At 52.9% G+C, this 18,475-nt stretch overlaps 1 protein-coding gene across 4 annotated transcripts in view; it reads left to right on the top strand.

Moving 5' to 3' along the window:
* The window catches only part of ALPL (alkaline phosphatase, biomineralization associated), a 55,804-nt gene that overhangs the window by 23,811 nt on the left and 13,518 nt on the right, over positions 1-18,475 (top strand). For 3 of the 4 annotated variants that reach the window (XM_084787928.1, XM_084787927.1, XM_084787929.1), the window contains exons 2-3: positions 11,700-11,853; positions 16,535-16,654. In XM_084787928.1, coding sequence (XP_084644054.1) covers positions 11,793-11,853; positions 16,535-16,654 — 181 coding nt within the window. In that variant the 5' untranslated portion in view covers positions 11,700-11,792. Of the gene's footprint in view, positions 1-2,289; positions 2,385-11,699; positions 11,854-16,534; positions 16,655-18,475 lie in introns of those variants that run through there. The other variant, XM_084787930.1, reaches the window with a different exon arrangement.

Below are 18,475 nucleotides of genomic sequence, written 5' to 3'. Positions count from 1 at the left end.
GAGCAAAGACAGCCTCCACCAATCAGAACTGTGCTGGCTGACTTGCTGTCACTTATCCCAACGGGTGGCTTTCCCTCACCATCCCTTGTCCTGTTGAATTCCAATTCCTACAGCAACAGCAAGAGCACTCAGTGTCCCACCACACCACCATGGGTCAGGGGCTCATGTAGTCCAGGATGACTCTGAACTGACGATGTAGCAAGACCTGGTCTTCCTGCTTCCAGCGCCCAAGTGTTAGGACACAGGGCCTGAGAGACCATGCCTGGCTTGATTAGCTGCCACAAGCCTATCTTCCGGCCCCCCACCCCCCAACACACACACTGCTAAGAGCTTTAAACACCCTAGTTGCTGGGAGCCTGACAGCTGGTCACAGGCTCAACAGGAATGTGGAAAGAGGATGCTATGGGTCCAGGCTGCCAACCACCAGCGGCTTCGTGCTCCCTGCGTGTGCCATCAGCGACTGTGCTTATGTCAGGCCCGCCCAGAGTGGCTTCCGCAGGCAGCGCCTACTTGGGCCTCCCCGCAAGGTTGTCTTGGGGGACTAACCAGGTCCTCCCGGGGAGGGGGGGAACACAGCCAGGACAAGGCTAGGGGTGGAGAGGCTGCCTGAGAGAGCTCTAGGGGGATGGACTGACGCCGCCGCCGGGGATTGTGGGAGAGGTAGGGTGTATCCAGGGTCAACATCCTGCCCAAGTCCCAGCGGATTTCTACAGCCCAGCTGGTCACAGGTGCTGGGTCAGGGACCACTAGGAGTGACCTCAGGCGAGTAACCTCATCTCTCTCTCTCTCTGGGATAAGGGGAACCCCCTCCCCTGGGAGCCCAAGACAAGCACGCCAAATGAGATTCGGGAAGAGTGAGTCACCTGGTGTCATCCAGTCCCTATTGCGTATGTATTGCGCAGAGCAAATGGAGGGTCATTTCCAGTCAGGCAGGGTGCCCCTTTAGGAGTTGACCCTTGGACCCCAAGAGGACTCCCCAAAATAGAAAAACACCCACATAGAAGACTGGGGTCTGATGTGCTTACTCGCTGTTTGACTCTGGGCAAGCCGCTTAAGCGCTCTGTGCGCTCTTGTTTTCCCATCTGCAGAATGGGGGAACTTTACTGTTTGCCTTGCAGGTTACTCGTAGGATTAAATGAGTTAGTAGAAGTAAAAGTAAGCCTGGCCACCCTGAGACTCGTTATGTAGACCAGGATAGCCTCTGCCTCCAAGTTCCTACATGAAAGACATGCACCGTCACGCTCTGCCTGCACTGCGCTCTCAGGGCTAGCCAGGGCAGGGCGCGGAAGCTGTGTTTGATGTGTTTGCCTCAGTTGGTGTGCTTTTTATTTTTTATTTATTTTATTTATTTATTTATTTATTTATTTTGAGACAAGGTCTCTCTGTATTAGCCTTGGCTATCCTGGATTCACTTTGTAGACCAGGCTGGCCTCGAACTCACAGTGATCCGCCTGCTGGGATTACAGGCATGCGCCACCACGCCCGGCTCAGCTGATGTTCTTAATGATGTGCCATTTCAAAACATTGGCATCTACGTCGAGCCTGGCAGACCGCCCTCACCTCTAATCATCACCTCCAGTGGGAAGAAGACCCACCAATGTGCCGTGTGACTCTGGAAGGTCATGGACCCCCTTCTGTGCCTTTCGGCTTTTGATGTTAGGATGGGACTGCCATGTCTGCCACTTGGGGTGGGTGCTCTGGGTATGGCACGGGAAGAAGCAGGGGCCCGAGACACATTTAAGGAATGCATGGCTGGTGTGTCACCTTCAACCTGTTCCCCTCTCAGTTTCCAGGCCCACAGGGCAGGATGTGTATCTATAAAGTGGTGCCCTGGGCCTTCCACCTCCCTCGTGGTCTGCCTGTCCCTCCTTCCACTGTGATCCTTTGCCTTAGGCTGCAGCCCATGGGTTGTCCCGGTTATCTGGTGTCCTGGTGAGTGAGCCCTGCACTTTCCGATTCCAGCTCTGGCAGCCCACCCCTCACTTATGAAATAGGGCTGGTGACAATGGTGAGTGAAGGCACAGCCAGGTGCTGCTTTGACTCCTTTGGGGCCACTCCAGGCCTCTCTGTCATCAGACACCTGCTGTCGGCTTGGCCACTGTCCCTGACTGAAATTCTGCGCATCCTGCCTCTTAGCTTCTGAACTTCCTGGCTGCTTCCCTCGCCTAGCTACACTTGCCAGGCTTCCCGGTGACCTTCCCTCTGAGGTCACCCATAATCGTCTGTCCTCTTAGACGTGAAAGCGCCTCACGCTGCCTGGAGGTTGTGTCTTCCCAGTGTGAATGAGACAGACAGGCCAGGGGACAGGGCCTGTGATTTTCTCAATCTAGATGCTGAATTCTGCCTTGAGCATTGTGCAGGAGGAAAAGCCATTTCAACCTCAGGTGAGCAGGCAAGTGGGAGGCTGTGTGTGTGTGTGTGTGTGTGACACGTGTGTGTGACACGTGTGTGCGAGTGTGCGAGGTATATATGAGCATGTGTCGCCTAGCGCTTCTCTGTCTTCCCATTCTCTCTGCCCACTGCCCTGCATTAGCTGCTACTGCCCCACAACCCTTCACAACTGCCTGTCCCATGTTCAAGTTGAGCCTTTGCCACTGGTTAAATGGACAGAATCTTTATAGGGCAGCTCCAAGTCTCTCTTAACTCCACAAGGGAGTTGCCAGGCACAGGAGGGGTGAGATTTCTCACCCCAGGGTATCCAACTTGAGGCGCAGAGACAAGGTTCACCCCTGCAGCCTGGCCCAGTGTTGCCCTTGGGCTGCCAGGCTGCCCTCTTCCAACACCCACAGTTGGCCTGGCAGGCCTTCTCGGCCTCCTGGCTGCTGCACCGACCTCTCCAGCCGCAGACTGCCCAAGGGCAGAGAAACTCGTGCCATGTTAGGAGGTGATGCCTGACTGGGCCTGGGATGGGGGGGGGGGCTGGCAGGCAGAGCTGAGGGGAAAGTGGAAAGGGGACAAATAGAGTCCTTGGGTGGACTTCAGAGAACTTTCCAGACCAGGGAGGGCAGTCTACAGCTGTGCTAAGGATGAGACGTCCCAGATGGCTAGTGTTCCCTCCGAGGCCTACAGACTCAATATTCTCCCTTGACTTTGTCCTCCTGTGTCTGTTTCCTGCTGAGAAGCCAGCAGCTAAAGCCCCGGAGCTTGCTCTGTCCCTCCAGTGTCTGGCTCACCCCCACCGCCCACCCAACCCCCGTCTGTGGAAGTTCCTTTTGGATCTACCCACAGCCCACTCTTACTAGCGCGTGTCCCTTCCCGAACCCCTTTAAGGCGGCCCTAAATTACTCCCATCTGTGAATGAATAATGCCCTGGCCAGAAGGGACTATCAGAGACATCGGACTTGGGAGAGAGATAGGTCCCAGGTCTCCGCCTAGGCGCTGCAGCTAAAGCTGGCCTTCAGCAGGGCCTCATGGCACAGTGGCTGCTGTGAGCCCCTGTCCCTGCCACACCTTCCCCAGCCTCATCAGGGAGAGCTGACAGGGACCTGACTCCAGCTGCATCTCTGTTCTTCCTGGAAGGTGGCTAGCTGAGGGGGGGGTACATCGAGTCACTAGCCTTCCGAATGATGGGGCTACAGATGTGTGTCACCGTATCTATCCTTTTTCAACTTGGGCACAGCATCCCTCTAGAAAACCCATCTTCCCCAGTGTCCCTTCAACTCTGTCCATTAAATGCTCAGAATCCCCAACATTACAGGCAGGCCTGAGGGCCACTGTGACTCTTCTCAATTTTCATCCCATTTTAATTTGTGCATTTTGTGTGTGCGTGCGCGCGCGCGCACACACACGTGCATGTGGGGACCGAGAGACTCGGAGCCTCCATTTCTCAGTCTGTGAAGTGGGACCATCAGCACTGTGTTGATAGTACAGGATGCAGGAGAGGCTAGGTGGGGGACAGGCAGTCAGTCCCTCCAGTAAACGTTAGCTCCTACCTCCTCCAGCCTTTGTGGATTCTCAGGTGACTGCCAGCCTGTTGCTGTTCAAGTTCTGAGGCCAGTGGCTTTGGGTTCAAACCCCCTCCCTACCACTGACCCTGTTTTCTCCTCTGCAAATGGAGATGCCCTTATTTGTTTGGTTCACGTGGTGTTGGGCACACAGTAGGTACTTTATTCTGGACTTGTAGACATCTCTCTGGCTTGTGAATGGGGGAAACGTGGGCAACGGCTGCTGTCAGGCCCCCCATCAGGGCCTGCCTTTCTTTCTGAGCTTTATTGATTATTAATTTTCTAATTTTTGGTTTTCTGAGACAGGGTCTTACGTAGCCCAGGCTGCTTCACTGTGTAGTTGACTTAGCTTCTTTTGCCTTTGCTTCAATAAAATATCCTGACAAAAGCAATTTAATAAAGGAAGTGTTGCCCAGTGGTGGGGGTGAGGGGCAACGGCCGGGACAGCGGCTACGGTGCACGCCTTTAATCCCAGCACTCTGGAGGCAGAGACAGGCAGATCTCTGAGTTTGAGGCCAGCCAGGGCTACACAGAGAAACACAGTTCCAGGCACACAGCCTGTCGTGTTGGGAAAGTGACGGCACCAGGAGCCTGAAGCAGCCAGCTGCATTGAACCTGCAGGCAGGAGACACCGAGAAGAATGCACACTGCTGGTCCCATGCTTTTGCCATCTTACCCAGTCCAGAAGCCTAGCCTGGGAATGGTGTCCCCAGATCCTCCAAGTTCAGCTTAATCATGATAATCCCCTGTGGGTGCATTCAAAAGGCACTACAGTCTCCTAGGTGACTCTAGAGTCTCTTGACAATTAACAGTAGCCAAAGATGACTTTGAACTCCTGACCTTTCTGCCAACACCCCAAGTACTGGAATGACAATCAAACTTTTTCCTATTCATTTTGTTTTGTTTGTTTTGAGACAGAGTTTCTCTGTGTAGCCTTGGCTGTCCTGGACTCTCTTTGTAGACCAGGCTGGCCTCGAACTTACAGAGATCTGCCTGCCTCTGCCTCCCTGAGTACTGGGCTTAAAGGCATGCGCCACAATGCCCGGCTGACATTCGAAGCCTGTCATGCTTCGTGTTTGCTGTGATGTAGATGGGGGATTTCTGCATTCTAGATGGGCACTCCACCGAGTGAGCCACACCCCTGGCCCTTCTTAGCTTTTATCTCACAGAGTGCCTGCCACATGGTAGGTGCGTTGTCAACACTGGCTGGTCCGTCATTTCTGTAGAACCTATAAGAGAGTTAGGTATACAGCAGGTGCTCAGCAAGTGTTCTGGGGTGAGGAGTGAATGGCCGAAGCTGAATAAACAGCGGCAGGTAGCCCTCCCCACAACGTCTCCTAGGACTGGAGTGGGGGAGGGGAACTTTGTGGGTTCCATTTCATCCTGCCTAATCCCAGGGGATTAAACTCAGGGGTATGGCCAGGGCACAGCCGCTGACCCCAGGCTTTAGAGCCAGCAAGTGTGAGTGACAGCCATATCTAAAGGCTCTCTGCACTCCCAACATGGCTCTCTTGTCGCCCACTCTGGACATGGTGGTCACGGCGGTTGGTAGCCTCCTCCTGTTCATGCTGGCCCTCGGCCTGCTGTGTTTCTTCACCTGTCGTCTGGCCAGGCCACTCAGGTAGGAGACCCCAACCCCTGCTAAATGCCCTACCCCCAAATGACTGTTCATGTAGGACAGAAAAAGGATGGGCACTTCCTCTCCCTGGTGGGGAAACTGAGGCCAGGAGAGACTGATCCGCTCTCTGGAGAAGGAGATGAATTGAGTCAGCCTGGGTGTGTGTGTATGTGGTTGTCAGCTAGCTGGACCCCCCCCCCCCGCCAGCTCAGCTCTCTGAACTGTGATGAGGGCAGGAGTAACTATGGCTGGGAGGCCGTGTGAGTTCACAGGTGGGCATGGCAGAGTACCTGGTAATGGGTCGTCTTCATCCCGGTCTTTCAGACTGTCCTGGCTCTATTGACACCAGCCGGAGACTGGCGTTCTGCCAGACTCGATCCACTGCCTCAGAATGCCCTTGTCAGGGTCCGGGCCCAGCCTCTCAGCCTCTTCTCCATCCTGCCAAGTAGCTCCTCTCTCACTCAGAGCCAGAGCGGCCAGAAAACCATTGCGTTCTTGTCCTAAATAATCAGATCACGTAGCTGGAAGCCTGGCAAAGGAGCTAGGCTAGGCTGTGGGAGGGGACTATGGGCCAGCATCCTCTCCAACTAATGGGTGGTAGGAAGCCAGGGCTCCCCCAGACTGGGCCCAGCAGAGTCTCTCACCCTGAACTGCCTAAAGCCTCTGGGGTGAGAAAAAATGGAGGAGTCTGAGCGGAGGCAGGAGGCTGAAGGATTTCCTGGGTCTCCACCACCACCACCTCCTAATGCCACACAGATCTGTTTCCCAGCCAGGTAATAAGCCCGTGTTAGGGAACTCACCGTGTTTCTCCCTAATGGTGTCGGTAAGGTTTTGGCATAAGGCTTTCATCATTTTACCAAGTGAAAGAAATTCTTTGGGCGGCCACTTAGAGTGCATTTCAGGGACCAGAGCAGTTGCCTAGCCCATGTGAGGCCTTGGGGTTCTATGTAGAAACAAGGAAGAAAGGAAGGAGGGAAGGAAAGAGTGAAGGAGGACTGGAAGAAAAAAATGAAGGAAGGAAGGAGAAAGGGAGAGAGGGAGGGAAGAAAAAAGGAAGGAGAAAAGAAAGAAAGAAAAAACCCCCCAGTTCTTCTCAGCCTGGCTTTTCTGAGGGATGTCATCACGAGGCTTCTGCGTCCCATTCCCTCTCCTAGATGATCTCATCAAGGTTGTAAGAGTCGCTAACACCCTTTGATCCCCAAATTTATGCCTCTAGCCAAGGCCTGCCAGTCTCACATCTGACTGTCTGCTCTTCCCAATGACACCTCAAACCCACCATGTCCAATCCAAATCCCTGGCTTGTCCCCACAAAATCTGCTCCACCTCACACTTGCAAATGCCACCTCGGTGTTGAAAGATGAATTCCCTAAGGTGACTTGAAAGGTGAAAACCCTAAGATCAGAACCAGAGAAGAAACGTTTACTTTTGTTGCTTCTGTTCCTCCTCACACTACAACTACTGACCAGTGTGATAAAGCAAAGGTCGGGGCGAGGGCAGTGGAAGAAGTCACATGACTAGAAAGGGAAAAGTAAAACTTTTTTTACTTAAAAAAATACATTTCTCTCTCTCTCTCTCTCTCTCTCTCTCTCTCTCTCTCTCTCTCTGTCTCTCTCTCTCTGTGTGTGTGTCTGTCTCTGTGTGTCTGTGCATGTGTGTCTGTCTGTCTCTGTGTGTGTGTGCATGTGTGTCTGTCTGTCTGTCTTTGTATGTGTGTGTGTATGTGTGTGTGTCAGAGGAACCTTTCAGATATCAGTTCTCTCCTTCCATCCTATGGTTCCCCTGGATCAAACTCAGGTTGTCAGGCTTGGTGGCAAGTACCCTTACCCACAGAGCCAGCTTGCTAGCCCTTAAGCTCTTGGTAAATTACATGCCTGTCTACCTAGAAAATGCCAAGGAATCCCCACACGTACACACAAAATGCTTAAAATGTGAGTTCAGCCTATAAGATCAAAACATTAAAAACAAAACCAAACACCCAGGTATTTTATAGTAGCATTAAAGAAACAGAGGCACGCACAGTAACTCCCCCGCCATGAGAGGTGTTTGTGTCACAAAACCTAAATTCTATCCGCGGAGCAGTCAAAGCACTGGAAGAACTGAGAGAGGCCCTAGGTCCCTGATGGGGACTGCGCTGTACAGATGGGGACTCTCCCCACACTGATCAATGGCTGGCTGGCTCTTTTTCTTTCCTTCCTTCCTTTCTTTCTCCTTCCTTCCTTTCCTTCTTTTTCCTTTTGGTTTTTTCAAGACAGGGTTTCTCTATGTAGCCCTGACTGTCCTAGAACTTATTCTGTAGACCAGGCTGGCCTCGAACTCACAGAGATCCGCCTGCCTCTGCCTCCCAAGTGCCGGGATGAAAGGCATGCGCCACCACTGCCCTGCTAGTTTTCTTGATAAATATTGAGCTCTTATTTTATGTGTAAGAGTGCTTTGTCTGATGTATGTCTGTGCATCACATGTGTGTCTGGTTCCCTCAGAGCCCAGAAGAGGACATCAAAGCCCCTGGAGCTAGAGTCACAGATGGCTTTGTGCTGCCATGTGGGTGCTGGGAATGGAACCTCAGGTCCTCTGCAGCAGCAGCCAGTGCTCCTGGCCAGTGAGCCCTATCTCCAGCCCCTATACTAACTTAAACATATTTATATTGACTTTGCGTGCAGGACAGCGAGTCGTACGCGCATGCCACAGTGCCTATGTGAGGTCTCCCAGCGTGTGGGTTCCAGGTCATCAGGCGTGGCTGCAAGTGTCTCCATCTGCTCAGCCACCTCACCAGCTGAATCAATTGGTTTCATACAGTGCTGGCCACGTGGTGCTAGGGGACAGATCAGGGACAGCCAGGCTTAGCGGTGCGGACTGCTTGATTACAAAGAGGCCATATAAACTTGGGTGGCGAGGCCGGTCTCTACAATCATGGCAGCCTAAGAGGACTTCTATTCTTTACACTTGAGGAAATAGAGGGGTTGGGCTTACCACAGTAATCTCGCTGCTATTTCTGGAATCCCAGAAGCCCCGCGGGCAAGGTTCAGCACTGCCACCTGCTTGTTCACGAGAACAGGCTAATCATGTCTCCTCTCAAAGCTGTGCCCTTCTCATCTGGAGGCAGTAGTTTCCTCTTCCCTTGCTACAGAAGTTGTTAGTGAGAAGCCCACTGGCAATCCCTTGCCAGGCATGTCTCACGTTGACTGTCCCCAAAGGGCACCTCCGACCTTAGAGACGGCGACACCCATGCACTGAAGTTCCTACCGTAAAGGAAGAGATGGTTTGATTTTCAAGCCCAGCCCTCGGGCAGACCTAGTACCTTATCAGTACTAGGTGCCTGTGCCTCAGAAGTTCCCATGGGTCCCCTTCAGGTTCCCCTCCCACACAGTTGTGCCGTCTTATTCCACTGTCTCTGTACCTAGTACTAAAAACAGAGAAACGGGGGGAGGGGGGCGGTTGGCGCCTATGGGGTGCTGCAGCCTGCATGGTTGTGCCATTGGTGTCAATGTGTGCCCATGGTCCTGGCTTTCCTGGTTCGGCCTCACACTGGGAGAGGCGTGTGAGGTGCTGTCAATCATGAGTTCTCAACAGCACACGCTGGAGTGGACACAGGTAACAAGCCTGGCATGGAGTAAAAGGGAGCTCCCATGGCAGCCATGTGGTGCTCAGCTTTGGTGGGTGATGCCTGGTGCCCAAAGTTGCACCCAAGTGACATTCCTAAGTGAGGTGAAACTTTAGACTAATGGTTCTCAACCTGTGGGTCCCGACCTCTTTGGGGGATCGATCACATATCAGAAATCCTGCATATCAGATGTTTACATTAAGATTCATAACAGTAGGGGGCTGGAGAGATGGCTCAGTGGTTAAGAGCACTGCCTGCTCTTCCAAAGGATGCGAGTTCAATTCCCAGCACCCATATGGCAGCTCACAACTGTCTGTAACTCCAAGATCTAACACCCCCACACCAACGCACATAAATTAAAATTAAATAAAATATTTTTTTAAAAGATTCATAACAGTAACAAAATTAAAGTTATGAAATAGCAACAAAAAGAATTTTATGGTTAGGGCTCATCACAACATGAGGAACTGTATTAAAGGGTCGCAAACTCCAGGAGGTTGAAAACCGCTGGAGTAGAGGCTGCCAGTGTAGTGCCACAAATGGACCAGAAAAGAGTGGGGGGGGGGGGTTGTTGTTGTTGTTTTCCAAGACTGGATTTTTCTGTATAACAGAGCCCTGGCTGTCCTGGACGCACTTTGTAAACCAGGCTGGCCTTGAACTCACAGAGATCTGCCTGCCTCTGCCAAGAGCCAAGATCAAAGGCGTGCGCTACCACACCCCGCCTAGGGAAGAGTTATTTTGAAAACAGCATGCCAAGTAGATGAAGTGATAGGAAGTTGGAGACAAGAGGTTGTTTAGCAATCACCTGAAATTGACCTCGGGGTTAAATGCAGTTAGGCACTGGATAGAGGGTGTTTCCTCTCCCTTCTCCCCTCCTCCCCCCACCCTTCCTACAACAGAGCCTTACCTTAAGTTCCTTATTCGGGTGGTAGATTGGAAGGCTTGTCTGTCCTTTCTCACTGTAGAATTTCTGCCATTTCCGTTTCCCACAACAAATGGGGTAATCGCATCCTGCCTTGTTTTTTTAAAAAAAAAAAATCACACCTCTCCCTGTAATATCCCCATCCAGACAGTTGGACATCCTGGAGCTAGCAGCCAGTGGGGCTGTCTCGTGGGATCGCAACAACATGACCACAGTTAAAAAAACATGCTCAGGCCATTCATGCACACTCCATTTTAGGCAACTTGGAAAATAATTTTTAAGAGGAAATAATCATACCTAGTCTTGCCACCCAGAGCAAACCACCAATTAATGTTTGCTGTGTTTCCTTCAGTCCTTTAAAAAAAAAAATTAAAAATTCGTCCTTTAAAAAAATGTTTTCTTTTAAAATTTTAGGGAGGGCTCAGCTGTAGGAGGCTTGCCTGAAACCCTGGGTTTCATCCTTGGGGGTGGGGTGGGGTGGGTTTGTGGGGCGGATGCAGGGTATGCCTCGAATTTACTATTGCTGTTGTTGTTTGTATCCCTAATCAAGGGCCAGTTCTTTCCTTCCACCATCAGGCTTGAGGCAAGTGCCTTTACCCTCTGAGCCACCTCCACAGTTCCAGGGGACAACTTTCGTCATCCTTTCTCTCGTGCTATAGGTTCCGGGCATCAAACTCATGACCTGAGGCTTGTTTGGCAGATGCTTTTACTTGCTAAGCTGTCTCCTCAGCTCCAAGGCAGACTATCTCAGGAACTATGCCAGCGCAGAAGGTGTACTCATGGACCAAGGAGCCTGTGGGGAGATGCTCAGTGCATTAGTCATTAGGGAAACAAATGCAAACTCAGACCAGAGAATCTGAGTTCTAACTCAGCAGAACAAATAAATGGTCCAACTTGGGTGGGGCTCTGAGTTTGATTCCCCAGCATTGACAAAAAAAGGGGGGGTGAATAATATGGGAAAAATGCAGATTTTTAAAAATCAAAGCAAGTCAGCTGCTGAGGCACACCCCTGTAACCCCAGCACTTGGAGGACATAGACAGGAAGATCAGGAGTTCGAGGTCATCCTCAGCTAGTCTGGGCTACATAGATGCTTTTTTTGCTTATATATTGATTACCAAAAACCAAGGACTTGGTAAGTTCTCTGATAGAATGGGGCAAATATTGGTGTACAGATATCCTTGTGAAGAAACTCGGGCTCTTTTATCCTTGCTGTATAAGGCACACAGGGAGGCAGAAGGCTGTGGGCTTTTACTTCCTGAGATGTGGTCCAGGAGTGAGCTGTAGCCAGAGCATCGCCTGAGAGCTTGCAGAATGACAGGCAAGAGACTCTGGCCTTGTCTCTCCGGGAGACCCCAGCTCCGGCCAGTACAGCATGAGAAGCCTGCCATCAGGGCAGATTGGGCAACCGGGAGGTGGGGTGATTTCTTTTAGCATTGCAGACTCATTTATACTTACACAACTGTCCGTGTGGTTTTGTTCCCAGAGTGGTGGCCCAACGATGGCTTTTTGGTATTTAACAAGCTCTTGCTGAGTGAATCAATGAACAAAGGCAGGAATGAAGAAACCCGCTCTGGGGCTGCGCCCGCATACCTTTCCCCTTCTTTTCTAATTTCTAGGATCGGCACGTCAATTAACGGCTGACACTGCCAGCCCACCTCTTCCCACCCACCCATCTGGGCTCCAGAGAGGAACAGATTTCGTGGTACGCCATGATCTCACCATTCTTAGTACTGGCCATCGGCACCTGCCTTACCAACTCTTTTGTGCCAGGTAAGAGGACTTCCGGACTCAGGTGGAAGGAAGGGGTAGGCAGGGTTGGTGTGGTCTGGGGTCGAGATCATGGACTCATCCAAAGTATTTAAGAGCTGGGAGCTATATGCTTAAAGCAAGACTCCTTAGCTTGCTTTCAAACTTGTCTTCAGTTGGAAGAGATAAGTGCATGCGTGTGTGTGTGGGGGGGGGTGCCTGCAGGTGCCTGTGGAGGCCAGAGAGTATACCAGATCTCCTGGAGCTGGAGTTAAAAAGGGTGCTGGGAGCCCAGCTCTGGTCTTCAACAAGAGCAGTGCACTCCCCTAACTGCTTATCCAGGTTTTTCTGGGAATTCCTTTGTTTTACCCATGGAAGCGTTTCTATGATGTGTTATTGTGTTTAACCCTTTCCACGTCTCAGGTGATCCGCTATCCTAGATGAGTTCTTGTATTAGTGTTTTATGGTCTAACTTCAGATCTCTGGCTCAAATGCACACTGTCTCTCCCCGCCCCGCCTCTTCCATCTCTTGCTCCAAAACCACATAGGTCACATCAGCTTCCACTGGATCTGTGTCTGCCCTGGCACCTCCCAGAGTTCTTCTGCAGTTTCCCCTGTTTATCCTTCTGCCTTGACTTCTCTTTCAAGTGCTTCTGGGAATGTTCACTCTTCTTTTCCTTGTTGACATCAGGGGCTGCTTTTAGTTGTTTATCTTTTGTTTTGTCTTGTTTTTGTTTTTCAAGACAGGGTTTCTCTATGTAGCCTTGGCTGTCCTGGACTCCCTTTGTAGACCAGGCTGGCCTTGAACTCACAGAGATCTGCCTGCCTCTGTCTCCCAAGTACTGGGATTAAAGGCGTGCGTCACCATGCTGGGCCTTAGCTGTTTCTCTTTTGTGGCATATCTTTTCTCTCCTGCATGCATAGCTGTGTGCCATGTGCATGCAGTGACCATGGAGGTCTGAAAAGAGAAGGCATTGGATCCCCTGGGGCTGGAGATCCAGACAGTTGTGAGCCACTTAGGTGAGTGGCTCCTCCGAGAACTGAAGTCCTCCAGAAGAGCAGCCAGTGCTGCTAACCTCTGGGTCACTTCTCCACCAGCTAGCTCTCCACCTTATTTCTGAGGTGAGGTCTCTCACTGACTCTGGAGGTCACATATTTAAACTACACTGACTGGTCAGCGAGGCCCATGATCCACCTGTCTTGATTCCCCAACACTGGGCTACAGGGACCATATCGGGGACTTGAACTCAGGTCTTCTTGCTTGCACAGCAAACACTTTAGCCCTGAGCCATCTCCTCAGCTCATCTTTCCTGCAGCTTGAGTCAGCGAGGGAAGCCCTCCTTAGCTCCATCCATCATATGGCTGAAAGCCCTGCTTTTCCCTCAGGGAGCCTCAGTTTCCCCACCTGTCCGATGGAGGTAATAACCCCTCCTCTTTGGAGCCATTGAGGGGTTGCAGGGACTGACTCAGTATCTGACAGAAGTGGGGGGCACCGAGAATGTTGCTTTCCCCCTCTCTTAGGGATTCTCTTATTTTAGCCGAGGAGATATGGGGGCGCAGAGTGTTTACTCCAACGGTAGTGGGGTTCCCAAGCCAACATCTTCTCTGGGGTCCAGTGAGGCCCATCCATGGGAGTTCAGGTTCACCTGGACATGGTCCCTGATTCTCAGCACGCACCATCAACCTGGATGTGAGAGATGAGCTAGAGACAGAAAAGGAAGAGAGAAACAAAACCAAGCGAACAGAGGACCAGATGGGGCAGGGGAGGTGGCTCAGTGCTTAAGAATACCAGCTGCTCTTCCAGAGGGCCCAAGCTTGACTCCCAGCATCTACATAGTACGTACACAACAGCTCATAATCCCAGGGGATTCAACAGCCCCTTCTGGCCTGTGTGGCCATCAGACACATACATGGTGCCCATACAAAAAACAAAAATAAAAAACAAACAAATATATACTTAAAAAAAAAAAGCAACAAATTTTTAAAAATCTACAAATATTCAACATCTCAATTTTTATTTCTCTTTCTAGACATTTAAAATAAAGTTTAACTACTGTGTGTATGTGTGTGTGTGTGTGTGTGTGTGTGTGTGTGCGTGCGTGCGTGCGCATGTGCATGCATACACATGCGTGCATTTGTGTGTTCTCATGGGGAGATCAGCGAACAGCCTTTATGAGTCAGTTCTCTCCTTCTCCTTAATGGGTCCCAGACATCAAACTCGGATCAGCTGGCTTGTCAGCAAGAGCCTCTGCCCACTGAGCCATCTCACCAGCCCCGTGCTAGCCGTTCTCTAAGGAGAGCGCTGTGTTGTTATACTGTCTGCTTTTTACAATTAATTATAACTCACAGTAAAGAACACAATCTCAGATGTCCTCAATGATGGGTTTTCATACACACACACACACACACACACACACACACACACACACACACTTGTGTTTGTGAAGCTACCGCCTAGATTGGGGTGGGGGCGGAGGGAGCATTCCCAGGCATCACTCAGTGTGTTCTGGACCCCATAGGAGTGGCCTCATGCAGTAAGTACTAATTAGCACCTTAGCACATGATGTCACATCCTGAGCATAGGTCCCTGCCCGTTGTCCCCAGAAACAATGGTCTCTTGGTATTCAGTCATCCAAACCGTTATTGCTTAATACTCACTCCTCCGCCTCTAGTAAGGAGGTTGGTTTGATACTGACTCAGGCCTTCTTAGAAACAGGCCCCAGAATCTTCATCAGATTCCCAATCTAACAAAGACCAGTTAAGAATGGTGGCAGAGCTGGTATTGAGAAAGATCATGACATGGGACAGACTGGCGTCAGTCAGGCCCCGAGTCTGCCTGACTGCTGGGGGGTAAATGGGCATGTGGTCAGAAGGGGATGAAGTTCTTCAACCCCCAAGTGGCGCTCAAGTGACTGCAGAGGCTCTGTGACGCAGGGTGTTCTGCTGGGTGCGTGGTGGTGGTGGTGGTGGTGGTGGTGGTGATATGGGGGCAGGGTAGAAGACTGGCATCAGCCAGGTTTGCAGAACCAGTGATTTAAGCCATTGACCTTGAGGGCTGGGGACATGGGGTAAGCATCTGGGTTTGTGAACAAGCTAGTTGCAGAGGCATAGTCTTGTCATCTCGGGGCTGTGGGAGTTGAGAGAATTCCTGGGGTTCCGGTAGCCAGGCCTGGACAGCAAGGCCCAGGCCTCCAGCTTCCCCTGGTGGGGAGGGGCACTTTCCTGTGAGGTCTGAAACTAGGAGTCCCAGCAGACACTTCTAGAAGAGGAGGGAGGGCTGGAGGCAGGGGGCGGGGCTCAAGGCTTGAGATGGAGTGTGGTCCCCTCCCCACCTCTAGGTTGTCTGTTGTGGCCACTGCTTGGTGATTTGAATGTCCCCAGTTCTTCCTTGGCTCCTCATTTTTGCTCTCTTCCCTTCCTGCTGGGAGGAAGTGATGACCCTTCCTTGGGGTGGCCGAGAAGCCACAGAAGATGCTTGTGTTTGTGGAACTCTTGGCATGAGGCTGGGACCCATGCATGTGCCAGGACAGAGAGGCTTCTCAGCGTGTTATCCTGAGAGGCAAGTGTAGACCTGAAGAGGCTGGAACATGTGACCGTATCTCCACACCACAGACATCCTCTGTGGCACTGGACCCTTCACTTCTGGCTTCTGCCTCTGCCTCACCCTGCCTGAAGTGGGAGGTTTCTGAAGGAGGCTCCGTTAGGGCCCTTCAACCTTGGGCTTCCAGTGCTGTGAGCAGGTCTGCTGGGGCCAGGGAAAGCCAGAGAGGAAGCCCCTTGGATACCTCCAGGGATAGGACCCGTGTTATCTCCTTGGAAAATAGGCATGGGAAAAGGTGAAAGGGCATCTTTGGGCCCTCTCTATGAACCTGGTCACTTCCACATCTGGTGTAGTCCTCAAAAAGACCCCGAGTCAGAAGTACAGTTAACCCATTTGACAGGTGAGGACTGGGGCTCAGGGACGTAATTTGCCCAGGGTACCAAGGCTATGGATTAGTTACTACAGGAGATGGAGACAGAGAAGGAGGGAGGGAGGGAGGAAAAGGTCAGACTCCAGTTCTTACTTATCCTCAAACTCTTAAGATGCTGGCCTGGGGGCAGTAGTGAGTGTTAGAGAGTGGGGGATGCAGATGGAGCCTCAGCCCTGCCTTTCCAGGTACCCCAACAGGAATGCCTTGTGTGATGCATTCAACCAAGGGTGAGGCTTGCTTCCCAGCTCCCGGCCTTCAGGCTCTCACCGGAAGTGGCCCACACACCCATCCTGCTGTAATGAACAAGCCAGGCAGAGTTTATCATTGATGGCTGGTACTTCTAGGGATTTCTGGAAGAGGTTAAATACTTCCCTACTGCCTGCTGGCATGGCTGCTCCTGCTCACTGCTGGTGAAGGGCAAGTGTGGGCTTGGCTGGGAAATCGAACTCTGCCAAAGTCTGCTCATGCTTTGTGTCTTTGGGAGAGTCACTTGGTGTCTCTGCTCTTTGTTTTTTTTCTTTGTTTCTTTGGTTTGTTTTGTTTTTTCATTTTGTGAAGATGCCATTGTCTTCAGGAGTGTTTATAGGGGTTTCCTGGAACCTGTTCACAACCCTTCACTCTCTTTTCCATGTTGAGATCATCTCAGCGCCCCAGCAAGGAGCGACTGAGGTGTCTGTAATTCTAGGGGTAGGAGGCTATTCCCCACTTTGCTAAATAACTGCCTCTCTCTGCAGAGAAAGAGAAAGACCCGGATTATTGGCGTCAACAAGCCCAACAGACCTTGAAAAATGCCCTGAAACTCCAAAAGCTCAACACCAACGTGGCCAAGAATGTCATCATGTTCCTAGGAGATGGTAACACTAGGAAGGGAGGGGCTGGGGACAGTGGCTCTGGGAATGGAGGGGCTGGGGACAGTGGCCCTGGGAATGGAGGGGCTGGGGACAGTGGCCCTGGGAATGGAGGGGCTGGGACCAGTGGCCCTGGAAATGGAGGGGCTGTGGACAGTGGCCCTGGGAATGGAGGGGCTGGGACCAGTGGCCCTGGGAATGGAGGGGCTGTGGACAGTGGCCCTGGAAATGGAGGGGCTGGGGACAGTGGTTCTGGGAATGGAGGGGCTGTGGACAGTGGCCCTGGGAATGGAGGGGCTGGGACCAGTGGCCCTGGGAATGGAGGGGCTGTGGACAGTGGCCCTGGAAATGGAGGGGCTGGGGACAGTGGTTCTGGGAATGGAGGGGCTGGGGACAGTGGCCCTGGGAATGGAGGGGCTGGGGACAGTGGTTCTGGGAATGGAGGGGCTGGGGACAGTGGCCCTGGGAATGGAGGGGCTGGGGACAGTGGTTCTGGGAATGGAGGGGCTGGGGACAGTGGCTCTGGGAATGGAGAGGCTGGGGACAGTGGCTCTGGGAATGGAGAGGCTGGGGACAGTGGCTCTGGGAATGGAGGGGCTGGGGACAGTGGCTCTGGGAATGGAGGGGCTGGGGACAGTGGCTCTGGGAATGGAGAGGCTGGGGACAGTGGCTCTGGGAATGGAGGGGCTGGGGACAGTGGCTCTGGAAATGGAGGGGCTGGGGACAGTGGCTCTGGGAATGGAGGGGCTGGGGACAGTGGCTCTGGGAATGGAGGGGCTGGGGACAGTGGCTCTGGGAATGGAGGGGCTGGGACCAGTGGTTCTGAGAATGGAGGGGCTGGGGACAGTGGCCCTGGGAATGGAGGGGCTGGGGACAGTGGCTCTGGGAATGGAGGGGCTGGGGACAGTGGCCCTGGGAATGGAGAGGCTGTGGACAGTGGCTCTGGGAATGGAGGGGCTGGGGACAGTGGCCCTGGGAATGGAGGGGCTGTGGACAGTGGCTCTGGGAATGGAGGGGCTGGGGACAGTGGCTCTGGGAATGGAGAGGCTGTGGACAGTGGCCCTGGGAATGGAGGGGCTGGAGACAGTGGCTCTGGGAATGGAGAGGCTGTGGACAGTGGCTCTGGGAATGGAGGGGCTGGGGACAGTGGCTCTGGGAATGGAGAGGCTGTGGACAGTGGCTCTGGGAATGGAGGGGCTGGGGACAGTGGCTCTGGGAATGGAGAGGCTGTGGACAGTGGCCCTGGGAATGGAGGGGCTGGGGACAGTGGCTCTGGGAATGGAGAGGCTGGGGACAGTGGCTCTGGGAATGGAGGGGCTGAGGACAGTGGCCCTGGGAATGGAGGTGCTGGGGACAGTGGCTCTGGGAATGGAGGGGCTGGGGACAGTGGCTCTGGAAATGGAGGGGCTGGGGACAGTGGCCCTGGAAATGGAGGGGCTGGGGACAGTGGCTCTGGGAATGGAGAGGCTGGGGACAGTGGCTCTGGGAATGGAGGGGCTGGGGACAGTGGCTCTGGGAATGGAGGGGCTGGGGAGAGAGGCCCTGGGAATGGAGAGGCTGGGGACAGTGGCCCTGGGAATGGAGGGGCTGGGGACAGTGGCCCTGGGAATGGAGGGGCTGGGGACAGTGGCCCTGGGAATGGAGAGGCTGGGGACAGTGGCCCTGGGCATGGAGGGGCTGGGGACAGTGGCCCTGGGAATGGAGAGGCTGGGGACAGTGGCCCTGGGAATGGAGAGGCTGGGGACAGTGGCTCTGGGAATGGAGGGGCTGGGGACAGTGGCTCTGGGAATGGAGGGGCTGGGGACAGTGGCCCTGGGAATGGAGGGG

This window comes from Acomys minous, assembly GCF_964271855.1.
Source record: "Acomys minous genome assembly, chromosome: 6".
Classification (NCBI taxonomy): Eukaryota; Metazoa; Chordata; class Mammalia; order Rodentia; family Muridae; genus Acomys; species Acomys minous.
Note: the sequence above shows the minus strand (reverse complement) of the source record. Positions and strands in the feature narration are given on the sequence as shown.